The following is a 13,854-nucleotide window of genomic DNA, read 5'->3' as shown; positions in this document are numbered from 1 at the left end:
GTAACGGTAACGTACGTACGTAGAGTAGTAGACGAAGATAGANANANANAGANAGTAGTANAGAGAGAGAGAGAGAGAGAGAGAGANAAGAGANAGAGAGAGAGAGAGAGAGAGAATAATATGATAAGTATAGGACCGCAACGGATGGGAAAGAAGGAACAAAAACCCTCTACCTCAGTGCATTTCCCTCTCTCGGACTCTGTGTAACGCATGCACGCACGCACGCACATATACCTCATATATGCACTAACACATAGTTATTTAGAATCCGCCTATCTATTCTACTTTCCTGCAAAAACTATCTCCTCCCTCGCAATTTGTTTGTGATTAGAGCTATATGCAATATTTACACGTTCAGTATTGCTTTAATCGCTTATACGAAAAATCCAACAGCAGCAGCAGCAGCAGCAGCAATGTACTGCAGCAGCAGCAATGTCCGCTGTAGAAAGCAACACACGAAAAAAAATTATTACCACTGAAGTTATTATATTAAGATATTACCATATTCTGAAGTTCCACTTCAGAATAATGATGAAACTCCACTTACGAAAAGATGTGCCAAATATTATAAGTTTAAGAATTTCCCATTTTATACTTTTTCAAATTAACTATTTAATTAATTATTTAATGTTTCTTTTATATTTTTTATAGCACGCCTATGCATCGTGCGATTCATATACTAAGTAATACGCATTGTATGGGATACAAATTTCTAGAAATTGGTATCAACGTTGGCCCAAGCTAGAGATTGCGATAGGAGATAATCGTGGAAATGAATTAATACTATCTATCGAAACATGGAAAGGACTCTACGAACAACGTTAGAACATTTAAAACTGTTTTCAGAATCATTACAAGGATTCTATTAGCGTTAGAATGTTGACTGTGCGATTGAAAATACTAAAATTGTATGCTTGGAATCATCCGACGTTTAATGATGACTGAATCAACAATATTGTTTATGTTCAACTTAGATCAATGCATTGAATTAGCATTCGATCAATTGATTGGTATCGTCGATACAAAGTTTATATGATTCTCGAATATCGCAGCCACTGTAATAGGTGCAAAGATGTACCAAATATGCGCTAATTACTTTGATAAAAATCAATTCTTTGACTGCGAACTGTTAACTGTAGTTTTTTGTACGTAAGAAAAAATTATGTAAAAGACATATAAATAAAAAATTTTTAATCTAAAATTATGATGTAATTTTTTCACACATAAAAGAGGGGACTGGAATATGCAGCTCGTGTCTCTTCTATTTTTTGTACAGAAGAGATCTTTTATGACTGTATATGTGTATAAAAAATTACTGATTAGAAAATAGTTATAATATTAAGAAGAACAATATAGAATTGCTGCAGCATTTTTTTGAAGAATAATTGCGAACATTTTGTCATATAATAATCATGTTAGTATTAATAACGAGATTTATAAGTAGTAGTTTTAAAATTTATAATAAATATATTCATTATGCTCTTTACAACAAAAACATGTGCTTATACATTACAGGAAATATATGATACCGTAACTCATCATTGTTAGATGTCAAAGGAGCAATGGTAACCCTGTTGCTCGAGTTAAATAACATTTTATTATCTTCTTATTTTCATATCAAAATATTAATCAATCTGTTTCTATAGTTAATTTCTGTAGTTAATTTCAACATTCATATTAACGTATATAAGTAAATAAATTAGAATAAATTAAAACATCTTTTTGAGTTAAATTATTTAACTGTATTATTAATGACATATTGAGAAAAACAAAGAGAAGGATGTCATATATATATTGTCAATTTTATAATATTTTGGTAAGTATTTTTAAATATTACTCGCGCGAATATATTTTTATGTAATAATAATAATATTTTTTTAAACACATTTTTTAAATGACATGTCCCAAAGTATTCAAGGGAGGAAGGACGGCATTTGGAATAATTCTTACATAAAAGAATGAGAGTGGAATAGACCTACTAGGGAAACCACTATAAAAAAAGTGCACCATGCTATCTACCTCATAATAGGTGGTGTGGAAATAATAGCATTTTATTATTTTCTTATGAAATCTATTTATAAATAGCTTTATAATAAAATTACCTCTATCATAAATATTTTTAAAAATAATAATTTTTTTTTAAAATTCTGAAAATTATTGCCAATATACAGTTTGAAGAATGAAATCAGATCTCATGTGTAAAGTGTAATTTTGAGCTTTCTCCTCTATATCTTGAAAACTATTCAAGATATAAAAAAATGTTTCATACAAAAGTTTTACAATAAAATTATCTCTATTTATACATGCCAATGATATTTTTCGAAAATAATTATTTAAAAATTTTTTTTCGAAAATTAAAAAAATAATTATTTTTAAAAAATATTATTGATGCGAATAAATACAGTTAATTTTGTTATAAAACATTTTTTTGATATCTCGAATAGTTTTCTAGATATAATAGTTTTCTAGATATAATGGAAAAAGCTGAAAACCGCTGAAAACCGCTGAAAGACACGTAGTGATTTCACCCCTTCAAATCATTTTTTCGCCCCAACTAATATTTTCTAAATTTGTCTCTTTTTGTAAGCTACAAGTTTACAAAGTTTCATTAAAATCAGAATTTGATATCTCGCGAGGTTCCCTTGTTAGTGTTGCGTATATGTACATATGCACATGTACACACGCATGTAACACGCGCCAACATGCACGCATACACATATATACACACACTGTGACATAACAATTTTTGTCCGTCACTGTTGAGAATCGTCAGCGGTAGAATCGCGTATCATTCCGGTTCGGAGAGCGAGCGCGCGTGCGAGCGCATCTGCGAATTCTCCTTAATTGTTTTTATTTAATAATTTTTCTCTTTTCGTTAAAACTTTTTTTCCTTTAGTGATTGAGCTCACAATTAGCATTAGAATCATCAAAGACTACGGTTGACGGTTGCTATTTTATTCTGTGATGTTATTCTGTTATGCCGTCTCATTCATCATCGGGAAGAGGAAGTTAGTCTACGTTGCAAGAAAGAAAAAAAGAGATGACGCTACACTAGAAGGCCGCCTACATGGAAATCCAGATATGCAGGTCGTATTGTTTCGTATATTTGCTTGTAATCCGCTGCCATCCTAAAACCTTTTTACGTTTACCCTTGCAGAGTACGCCCGAAGGCGAAAATTCCTGGTCGTCTAAGAGACCGTACGGACCGTCCGGGAGCATATGTTCGGCGCGAAGCCGAAAAAAGAGCTGCCAAGATATTCCACGATAACCCGGGGTTTTCGGCAGAAAAGGAACTTTGGAAGAAAATTGAATTACATATTGTTAAGAGCAGGGATTCGCGACCACGGCGCGCGAACAGCGTGATAAGCTGAAGCCAATCAATGCGACGGTCTCCTGATGGGGAAGGAGAGGGGGATCGAACGGCCTGCGTGATTCCACAAAAAGCTCCCGGGCCTCACTCGTGCTGTAGTGAGCCGAAGCTTTGTAAAGGACATGCGAAGTCGCCACTAACGGGAGAATTTTCGAGAATCGCTGCAGTGAGGATTGCCGAGAAGGATAAAAGAAGGATCAAAACGCCAAGAGTGAGATGAGCATCGCTGCTGTAAAGCTGCCGATCCGGATTCGTAGCTTCGGATGGATCGCATGTGAAAAGCTCGCATCGCAGAAAGTAGCCGGTTTAATGGGTAGAGGCGTGTAGAATCAGAAATGTACTATCCTTCCATACATTGTGATAAGATAAAATCTTAGCTGTTGAATCGCGCTCGCCTCTCTTGTCATAGTCGAGTCATTTTAGACTTTTGTGCTGTCATGTATCAGTTGTGCCGTCGAAATGACTATTATCGTGTCGCACTTTGGAGTTAACGTTCGGTTTCGCATCGACGTTACTTTCCCGGATAACGTATTACTTCGCATGCTATCGAAAGATCTTGCGAATCGCAGAGTAATTGGCGTTATCAGTCTTCCCCGAAGATGAGTGAAAACTCTTCGTAGAGTTGTCGCTTAGCGTTAGAAGTAAGTCGTCGCTTTTGTGGAAGTAGATTATATTGAATCCAATGGAGGGAGCAAAACTCCGGAGATCGCATGTAAATAATTCGCTGAATATAATTGTTCTTTATTTACTATTTCGTGTGTTTTTACAGCCTATCTTTCTCGTCCTCCGATAATTTCTCCATGCCTGCCGTCGCGGATTAATTGCGAGTAAGAGTTAAGAAAAGATTATTGAAAAAATGGTACGTTCTTTCCTGGCACCCAACTCCTTGAGCAAGAAGCTCGAATATTTGTGGAAAAGTCACTTGTCGAGATATTACATTGTCGAGTGGGAAAGTACTTTTAAGTAAGAGAAAAGCAAGGAGCACGTGAACGAAGTTGTGCTGTCACTCACGAGCACGGTTACAACACACTCGTGCGCGTGCGTAGACACACACACTTTCACAACACGCTATGCATATACGCATATGGTACATACATAACCAGACATCTGAAAGACGTCTTTTAGACAAGTTTTAAAGACATCTTTTAACAGTTTTACAAAGATATCTTTATTAAAATTATAAAATTTTTTAGATCTTTTAGGTATCTTCTAGAAATGTCTTGAAGATATCTTTAAAGAGGTATCTTTTAGATGTCTCCAAGACTTCAATGTTTTCTGGGATCAGGGTCACTCAATCGTTACTTACAATGAGTTGGAACGATCGTTACTGAAAAAAAAGTAACTCATTATTTATAACTTGTTACTTTTTACTTGTATTTATAACGAGTAATATTATGCGTTACTCATTACAAATAACTTTGTCAAAAAGTAAACGCGTAATGATAAAGAATTACTTTTCAAAGTGACTTTTCTTAGCACAAAATTAGTGTAGTCAGTTCGTTGCAGTCATAAAAAGTTACAACATCGTATTATCAAGAAGTTTTTATTAACGACTGTAACGATAAAATTTACGACGTTATTTTGCTTCCCATCCTTGCATTTTTCATACAAATATATTTGTATAAAATATTCCTTTTCAATTAGTTATTCTGTTGTGTGTTTGTGACGCTGGTGACCTTGTCTGGAAGGCTCTGGAACGCCAAGGCGGCGTGTAATAACAACGACTCTTTTTATTGTAATGATTTGAACCTTTATTGTTGAGTCCATTTTAAAATGTATTCAAAGCGGGCGGTAAGCGAAGCTTGTAGACCGATAATTTGTGCATTCGTTAAGATGCGTTCATCGGTAACTTCGCACTTGGTAGTCGACATCGAGTGATTTCTCATGGTTTGGAAGAAAGTATATTGCGCGCGGTAGCGAGGCCGGCAAATCTCGTTGGGAACTTAGGAATAATCCGCGCACACTACTGCCTGCCCTCGCGGGCCCGAGAATGTTAGATAACAAAATACAGCGGTGATACGCGACAGAACATCGGTGGTTCGCATTTCGGTTTCGGGATAAAAAGCGTTAACGAATAGATGATCCGTATTGATCGGGATCGGGAAGCGAACTTTTTCGCACGCGGAATGTATGCGCGATCGTCACCTTTTCAAGTGTCACGCACGGGAGGGGGGGGTCGCGTGCCATCTGAGACAAACAGCGTAATTAAAGCGAGAATACGCTTGTTTTGAACGGTGACAGCTCTATGAGCATCGGTTTACTCACTGTTGCCGGAAGAGAATATATTCAAATCAACGATTATTCCGGAATATATTCAGATATTTCATAAAATAAAAACCATGGAAAGATTCTTAACTGTAAAAATTTAAGCTTTGAGTGGTCTGTTTTTAATGTTTTAAATATAATGCGTAAGTATTGATCAATAAAATAATTCGTAGGTCATATGAAATTAAATTTAAAGAAGTCATAAGGTCTAATTATGTGTACAGACATAAGTTACAATTAGAATTATTCTTTTCGGTAACCTTTATTTAATTTTATTCCTTTTTTAAATCTATAATTATTATTTAACATAGCGGCATACGATACTTGTTTTCTTGCTATATTTTTTGCAACCTTCGAAAGATTTAGCAATCACCCATCGTACATTAAAAAATTATTAAAAATGAAATAGTCAACTCTGATGATGTGACCTTGACATATATTGTCAATAACGTCATGATCCTGAGTGTCTATCAAAAAGTTTTGACAATAGCTCGTTGATTATTAAGAAATTATTAAAACAGACAATTCACCTTTGATAACCTTGATCTTCCCATACATTATGTCATCATACCGAATAACCTTCGAAAGGTTGTAGCAGTCGCCCATTACATGTTACAAAATTATTAAAAATAAAATAGGGAATTCAATTCCAATAATGACCTTGACATTTATTGTCAAGATCGTGACCCTGAAGGATTTTGATAGTCGCTCGTTGATTATGGTGAAGTTATTGTATTAAAATTAAATTGGGCAATTCACTTCTTTGACCTTCATTACTTTATGAAGGTCCATATCAAATAACCTTTGGAAGATTGTAACAGTAATTCATCACGCATATAAAGTAATGAAAAAAATGGAATGATCTTGACATATTTTGTCAAGATCATGATCCTAAGTAATTATCGGACAGTTTTAGCAGTCGATCGTTGTTCGTTAAAGAGTTATTAAAAAGTAAAATAAAAGATTGAGATTGCCATCTATCGACTGAAGTTCGAGACGTAGCCATGAGTCAGGCAGACGACGACGACGATGTTAACAATAACGTTTTTTAAAATTTGATCAAAATTTGGAACTTGTTGCAATATCTCCGCTCCAAATAGAAAAAATAGGGCAAATAGAAAAAAAGAGGTTACGTCTAATTAGAAATTTCAAAAAAATCAATTTTTCAAAAATCATATTTTCTTGAAGTATAATGTTATACTTCAAGTATATTCCCTCAAAATTTTAAATTGATCCGCTGTATTTTTACGGAGATATACGAACTTGAGTATACGTCGGTCGAAGCGCTCCTAGTAGTCTAGCGCGACAGCTGCACAAGAGATGAATAGCATCTCGTTCTATCTGTCTGTCAGGTCATCTATTGTATTGCTAGTATAGATACTTGTGTTAGTAAATACGAGTAAGAATATTCTAAGACATCGTAAGCAAATCTAATGGACTTTTTGACCAACGAACAGTACGAAAAGTATGAAACCCGGAGACGCTGATAGTATGATAGTTACCGAACTACAGAGATCGCTTTATTTTCTAAAGTATTCTAAAGTATGTATCCTAAAAAAGGTTCAAGAGAATTACGAAAAAGCCGAAGACTTTCAAAAATCAAGACCACATAAAAGAAAAGCTGTTATATTATGTGCTCGATATAAAATATTTTCTAAGTTAAAGAACATTGTCTGTTTATGATTTTTCTGGTTTTTTATTCAGAGAGATCTTTTCTTAATATACGTTGCTTCTTCTTGCTTATAATACAGACAGACAATCGTTGATCAAAAGAAAATGGCGGAAATAACATACTTCATGCTACATCCGGGACGCCATATTCCAAACGCGTCGGTAAAAACTGAGCCTGACTCTATACCGCTCAAATCTCCTTATAATATTAACATAACAAAAAATAATTAGATTTGAAGAAAGGGATACAGTCGACAGCGCATAGTACTTAACAATACCGCCGGTCTTAAAGTCTCGCCTTTAAAGAAAATCATGTCTAGACGGATAAAATGCAAAGTTTGTTTATGGACTTTTGACTTCTTCTCTTATTTCCTGAAGATCATTAATGTCATTATCTCCTGTCAGAAAATCATAGAAGTCACATAGAAGTCACGCTTGATGACCTTGGCAGCCCTCAGGAATCGCCGCAAATCTTTCGCTGCTTGATGAAGACAGCGAATAGCCAGGAACGCTGAGCAGACCTCTCCATAGGTGACTATTTGAAGCTCGTATGTCGGTATTTCCTCGTTTGGACTAAATCTCCATAATATGCGTTGCAATCTGCATTGTATTGGATCTAACTTAATCTGCCTATACATTTTGGATATGTCAGCAGAGACTGCATACACGTGCTGGCGAAAACATATCAAAGTATTAAACAAATCCTGCTGCATTCTGGATCCCACCATCTGGATCATTTAAAGACAATCTTAAGCTGATTTTTGCGGACGCAAAAACAATTCGCAATCGGGAAGTGTCACTATCTGACTTGAGAACGGTATGATGCAGCAAATAATACGTTCTGTAATCCTCCTATTCCACGAGCTGGCACATGTTTCAGATGCTCGAGCTCTAAGTATTCTTGCATGAAGGCGTCATATTGTAGCTTTAATTCTGGTTGTCTTGTTAATTTTTTCTTTAATGTAAGAAATCTACGCTTGGTAGCGTCATAGGAGTCGCCTAATTGTATATGATTTTCCTTTAGAGGAAGTTGTATGATGAATCTTTCATCCTCTGTTCATAGATATGTTTTATCGAAGTGCCTTTCACAGACTTGCTCCTCTATCATCGAATCTGTTGCAGCTTCTCGAGTTGCCAGAATTTTCCTATTTGTTGCTGCAAATCCTCGCAATAGGCAAAATGGCTTCGCGCGATGGATCTAGGTTGTTAAACGAGATCTGTAATTCTCAACACAACCCATCCCAATTTCGTTTTTTGGAATAAGGGCTTGGATTTGCCTAATTGTATTTGCCTGATACACAATAGACTCCAGAAAATCTCTGAATCTAAGATTAGATCTATTTTGCCCGGAAAGCAAAATCAGTCAATTCGATATTGAAGGGAATCCAAAATGAGTTGATATCTATGAATGTTGCTGACAAGTTACCGATGACAGTGTCGATTATCAAAAACACTAACATTTCCTGATATTTGTTAAATTTAGAATATATTATGGCGATAATCTCGCCTTGCGACATGAATGAGACTCCTCCGATTGTGACGTCGGTATTTCGTTGATGTAATTTTAAACTCTCGCTTAGCTCCCGCGATGAAAAGTTGGGCTGCGATCTGGAATCTAATAAGGCTCTACATTCTCATAACTTTCCGTGGCGATCGCGTATGTGGACCATTGCTGTCAACAAGATGGTCAAAAGGGAGTAGTGCGTATGATATGAGGACAAAGAATTGTTTACATTATGTGAAGTATCTCCCTTCAATTCGCTTTTTTTATCAGATTTCGCGGTAGCGGGAATTGAAACGTTTTGTTTGGCAGTGCTTGTTTTTATTTATTTCCGATGAAGAGGCATTCGAATCAATAGTCTCGTCATTGTGCAACAGTGTGTGTCATGCCTATGACATTTCTTACATGACCCTTAGGACATTTCCTTTCGTGGAACGGAACAAACAATCCTTTAAAAAATTGTAGCACAACCTACTGCTTTTGATCCTTTCTAGACGAGCCTGTAATGACATATCGCAAAATATGAAACATTTGAATATCTTATGTGTATTTTGACAAATTGTGGACATGTTGAGTCTTCCATTCCGACATGAGCTTGAAGTTGCTTGGATTGCTTTACTGACTGCTTCGAATGACCCTGTACATTATTTGATATATTAATTGAGTGCGTGCCAAAGCGCCCAGAAAAGAGCATCTTGTTTCCAAAAAGTTTCGATGAATTGTTCTATGGAAATTTCATCCCTGCCCTTTCCGATTCGCATGCTGCTGTCTAATTTCGGAATAAACAATTGAATGAATAGTGCGTCTCAATTGTCTGTTGGCTGATTCAGATGCTTCAATGTACACAGATGCTGCTGCATTGTTCACAAGTTGCCGAAGCGAGGAGTGTGATTCTTTCGCAATACATGGAAAATTGATTAAAGCTTGAATATGATAATAAAAATATGAATGATTTCCTTATTGCTCTTATATTTTTTGTTTATGATTTCCCACGCGATTAGGTAATTTTTATACATTACCTCTAAGGTTTCAATAGATCTGTAAGCGTCACCCATTAATGCCCATCTCAAATAGTGCAGTTTATGGCAATGTCAGTCAATGTTTCTATTACTGTGAATCATAGACGCGAACGTCTCTCTATCACGAAAGGACCATTGCTCCAACCAGTTGAATCGAATTTAGGGATCTCTATGATGGGTAAACGCATCCGATTGGACTGAACTATATTAATCGGGTGGTTTAATATTTGAGCTCATTGCTCGCTTCGAAAAGCGTTCACGTTGGGCATTTGTGAAGCTGATATTATACAACGGACTCTAGTTACGAAATGATGAAATTTATCCTCGAAAGCTTCACGCTCTCGAGCTCTTTCTCGTTATTTCTCCAATTGAGTTTGCACATCGTCGAAATTCTTCTACCAGATGTATAAGCTTAAATCCGCTGTTTTTTACTCAGAAAAACACATTTTCCTAGGAAGCAAAAACAAATTTATTCAAAGTACTTGCCCTCGCTAACTATATATTTTTCCCATCTTTCGGGCAATTTGTGTATACGCCAAAAAAATTCCTCATCTTTCGAGGCAAACCACTCATCAAGCCATTTTTGGACGTCTTCGTAAGAATCGAAGTGCCGCTCAGCGAGCGCATGGCCCATCGACGAAAACAGGTAATAGTCAGAAGATGCCAGGTCTGGTGAGTAAGCGGGATGGGGTAGCACTTCCCAGTTGAGTGTCTCCAAGTAGTTTTGGACCATTGTTGACGTGTGCGATAGTGCATTGTCGTGGAGGAAAATCAGCTTGTCATGTCTTTTCCGATAATGTGGCCTTTTATCACGCAGAGCATGATGCAATTTGATCAGTTGTTGGTGGTAGCGGTGAGCATTAACAATTTCACCAGGTTTTAACAGCTCGTAGTAGATGACACCCTCCTGATTCCACCAAACGCACAGCATCGTCTTCCGTCCGAAGCGATTTGGTCTTAAGGAAGACCAAATTGATTTGGGATCAATCCAAGATTTCTTGGGTTTAGGATTCTGAAAATAGATTTTTCCACTTTTCCACTTTTCATCGCCTGTCACAATCCGATGCAGGAACGACTTTCTTTTTTATCTGGCAAGCAGAATTTGGCATGTGTTTTGGCGTCACTCCATCTGCGTCGCCTATCGTTCATGCGGCACCCATTTTCCAATCTTCCCCATGGCATGTAGCCGCATGGAAATGGCTGCTTGAGAAACGCCCAATTGCTCGGCAAGCATTTTTTGCGATTGGGTATCGTCCTCGTCCAAAAGCCTGCAATTGACAGTCCTCAACCTTCCTGGACCGATTTTCATCTTCTTGTCAAAATTGTCGTCATTGAACTGGCGAAACCAATCTCTGCACGTTGTTTCCGATAAAGCATTGTCATCGCTATAGGCCTCCACAAGCATTTGATGCGATTCGGCAGCTGATTTCTTCAAATTGAAACAGAAAAGCAAAGCTTCCCGCATATGCTTTTTTTTTAGCAAAAAACTAGATATGATTACGAAAGAAAAAATGTATGTTGTATGAAATTGATGATGTGCACTGATTAATGTTGACAGATGTCAACACATAAAAAAAAATATGTTGTGTGCCCAGGATAGCTTTGTACGCTCACTAATGCCTATGAGCAAACAGCCGATTTAAGCTTATACACCTGATATATCGGCTCAATCTTTTCTAAACGTGATAATATTTCCTTTTGTCTTTGCTCATCGTCGTCACAATTGCCTAAAAACTGCGTGACGAATCGAGTTAATTTAATCTTGATATGGCTCCTTTTCTTAATTAATATTTTTTCTGCCATTTTTAATGAATGACAAGTGGTTAGGTTAAATTATGAACAAGCTCATATTCGCGGATTCTGTCTTTATGGATATACGCGTTATGGAAAACACGGCGATGTTATAAATGTGCTGAAGTATGAATGAAATGATTTTACCTTGAGATGGATCTTTCTTGCTAAAACTTGTTAGCAAACTCAATAAGTACCTTGCTTGGAGTTAGTTAACTGCAAATGCCTTGATTGTCAAAAGGATCGTCTTTTTTCTTCTCCTCAAGACGAAAAATCGGCGTGCTATGCCTTGCTCACCTCAATTGGTTTTTTCCTTTTTGTACTATTGCGTATCCGGCTCGAAGGAACAAAATGTTATATGTGCTCGATATAAAATATTTTCCAAGTTAATGGGTTGAAAAAACATTGCCTGGTTTTAATTTTTCTAGTTTTTCATTCAGAGATCTTTTCTTAATACGCGCTTCTTCTTGCTTATAATATAGACAGACAACCTTCGTCGGTCGAAAGAAAATGGCGAACAACGCCAGATATAACATACTCCTGGGATGCCATATTCCAAACGCGTCGATAAAGAAAACTGAGCATGACTCTATATCGCTCAATTCAAATCTCCTTATAATACTAACATAACAAAAAATAATTAGACTTAAAGAAATGGACGCATACAGTCCTCGACAGCGTATAGTTAACACTTAATCCAAAAACGGCGGAGTATAGGAAAGCTTTAGTGCATCTGCAAAAAACTAACATAGAAGGAAATTATTGTTTCGCAAGACAATAATATTGAATACAGACTTTTTAATTTTATACAGTTTTTGCTGCTATATCGGATTTTGAAAAGTGCAAGCAGTGTAATGGAAAAATTAAATTTCAAAGTATGGCAAGTACGCGCGGCCTAGGATTTTAAATTGTTTTGATGTGTAATAGTTGCGAGCTTCAGTATATTCCTTTATATTCTTTTATATGCATATTCATGAAATAAATCGACGATTCTTATTTACAATGAAAGTTCAAGGAATAGGATTAAAAGTTTTGTGGCTTAATGAACATGCCGAATTTTTTTCATCATAGCATGTATGATATGATTATAAAACATATGAATCAATGTATTAAATCTGTTGCTGAAATACTTTTTAAAAAAGCCGCGAAAGCATAAATAGCGGAGATTTGTAAAGAAAAAATGATGAAAAAATGATGTGGATGAAACAACTGAATTGACTATGTCTAATGGAACATAAAAAAAGCGTGGATTTTCTTTATATGGTATTTCTTCTCTTATCGGATATTACACTGACAAAATGACATTTTTGTGAAAAATTCTGTTGACTGCACATTTGTAAGCACGAGTATCTGAAGATGACTCATTGAAAAAGCCGAAACATGTAATGCGTATTTTATAGAATTTTTGTACATTTAATATATTGTATTATAGAACTATATATATATATATATACATATATATACTTAATTATGTTGACTCTTATGTTGACTCTTCACACCTCTGTATTGTTTTTTACAAATCTAAAAGTCCTGTACTTTTTGTTATTTGATTTTAATATTTATTGAATTAACTATTAATTATGTTAATTTGCGTTAATATTTGTGTTAATATTTACATTTTATTTGACATGTATGCATGTGTCATTTGTTTTTATTTGTCATATGACTGTAATTTCTATTTTGATTTTTACTGTGAAATATAATACCTTGGTAATTAATTTATGCATTCAAGATAAATTATTTTATTAATTTCTCTTTTTATAATTCATTGATTGATTTTTATGATTCTTCATTGATTGTGCGTGCGTGCATGTGTGTGTGTGTATTTACTTATGCATATAATTTCTTTGTTTAATTTTATCCAGATTGTTTTCTTCGAAACAATGACATGAAAACGAAAAAAAGGAAAAACAAAAATGAAGATAGAGAGAAAATGTAATTGTATATTGATTTATTATTTTTGCATTATTATGCAATTCTGTCGTCACTGATGTTTTAGATTTAAATTGACAAATTGTATGTACACTATAATAAAGTACTTATATAACAAAAAACCTAACAAAAAATTAAAGATACTCTTAAAAAAGTAGTTAATACTCTTGAAATCTTATTTTTAAGCTTATTGATTATCATATTATTTATTTTTAAACAAATTTCACTTCATTCTATTTGCGTATTTACTTGTGTTATTCTTTAATTTATTCATTATAAAAATCATTGGCTTCTCTCTCTCTCTC

The 13,854-nt window shown here is 35.3% G+C and overlaps 1 protein-coding gene across 1 annotated transcript; it reads right to left on the bottom strand.

Moving 5' to 3' along the window:
- Window positions 1-7,707: 7,707 nt before the first annotated feature.
- LOC105620575 lies at window positions 7,708-8,823 on the bottom strand. The gene is made up of 3 exons (XM_012202068.1): window positions 8,733-8,823; window positions 8,145-8,359; window positions 7,708-8,034 (listed from the first exon to the last, which is right to left on the bottom strand). Exons 1-3 carry the CDS (start codon window positions 8,821-8,823, stop codon window positions 7,708-7,710), a joined length of 633 nt encoding a protein of 210 aa, XP_012057458.1.
- Between the last annotated feature and the right edge of the window lie 5,031 nt (window positions 8,824-13,854).

The sequence above is a fragment of the Atta cephalotes genome (genome assembly GCF_000143395.1).
Source record: "Atta cephalotes unplaced genomic scaffold scaffold00027, whole genome shotgun sequence".
In the NCBI taxonomy this organism is placed as follows: domain Eukaryota; kingdom Metazoa; phylum Arthropoda; class Insecta; order Hymenoptera; family Formicidae; genus Atta; species Atta cephalotes.
This window is presented reverse-complemented; position numbering and strand designations above follow the sequence as displayed.

Bases quoted from the DNA above. Each gene is read 5' to 3' on its own strand.
- LOC105620575 (XM_012202068.1), bottom strand. From the start codon at position 8,823: ATGTCGCAAGGCGAGATTATCGCCATAATATATTCTAAATTTAACAAA. The intron at 8,360-8,732 runs GTAACTTGTCAG...ATCTATGAACAG, and splicing joins GATAATCGACACTGTCATCG to AGGATGAAAGATTCATCATA. The intron at 8,035-8,144 runs GTATTATTTGCT...TAAATGATCCAG, and splicing joins GAATAGGAGGATTACAGAAC to ATGGTGGGATCCAGAATGCA.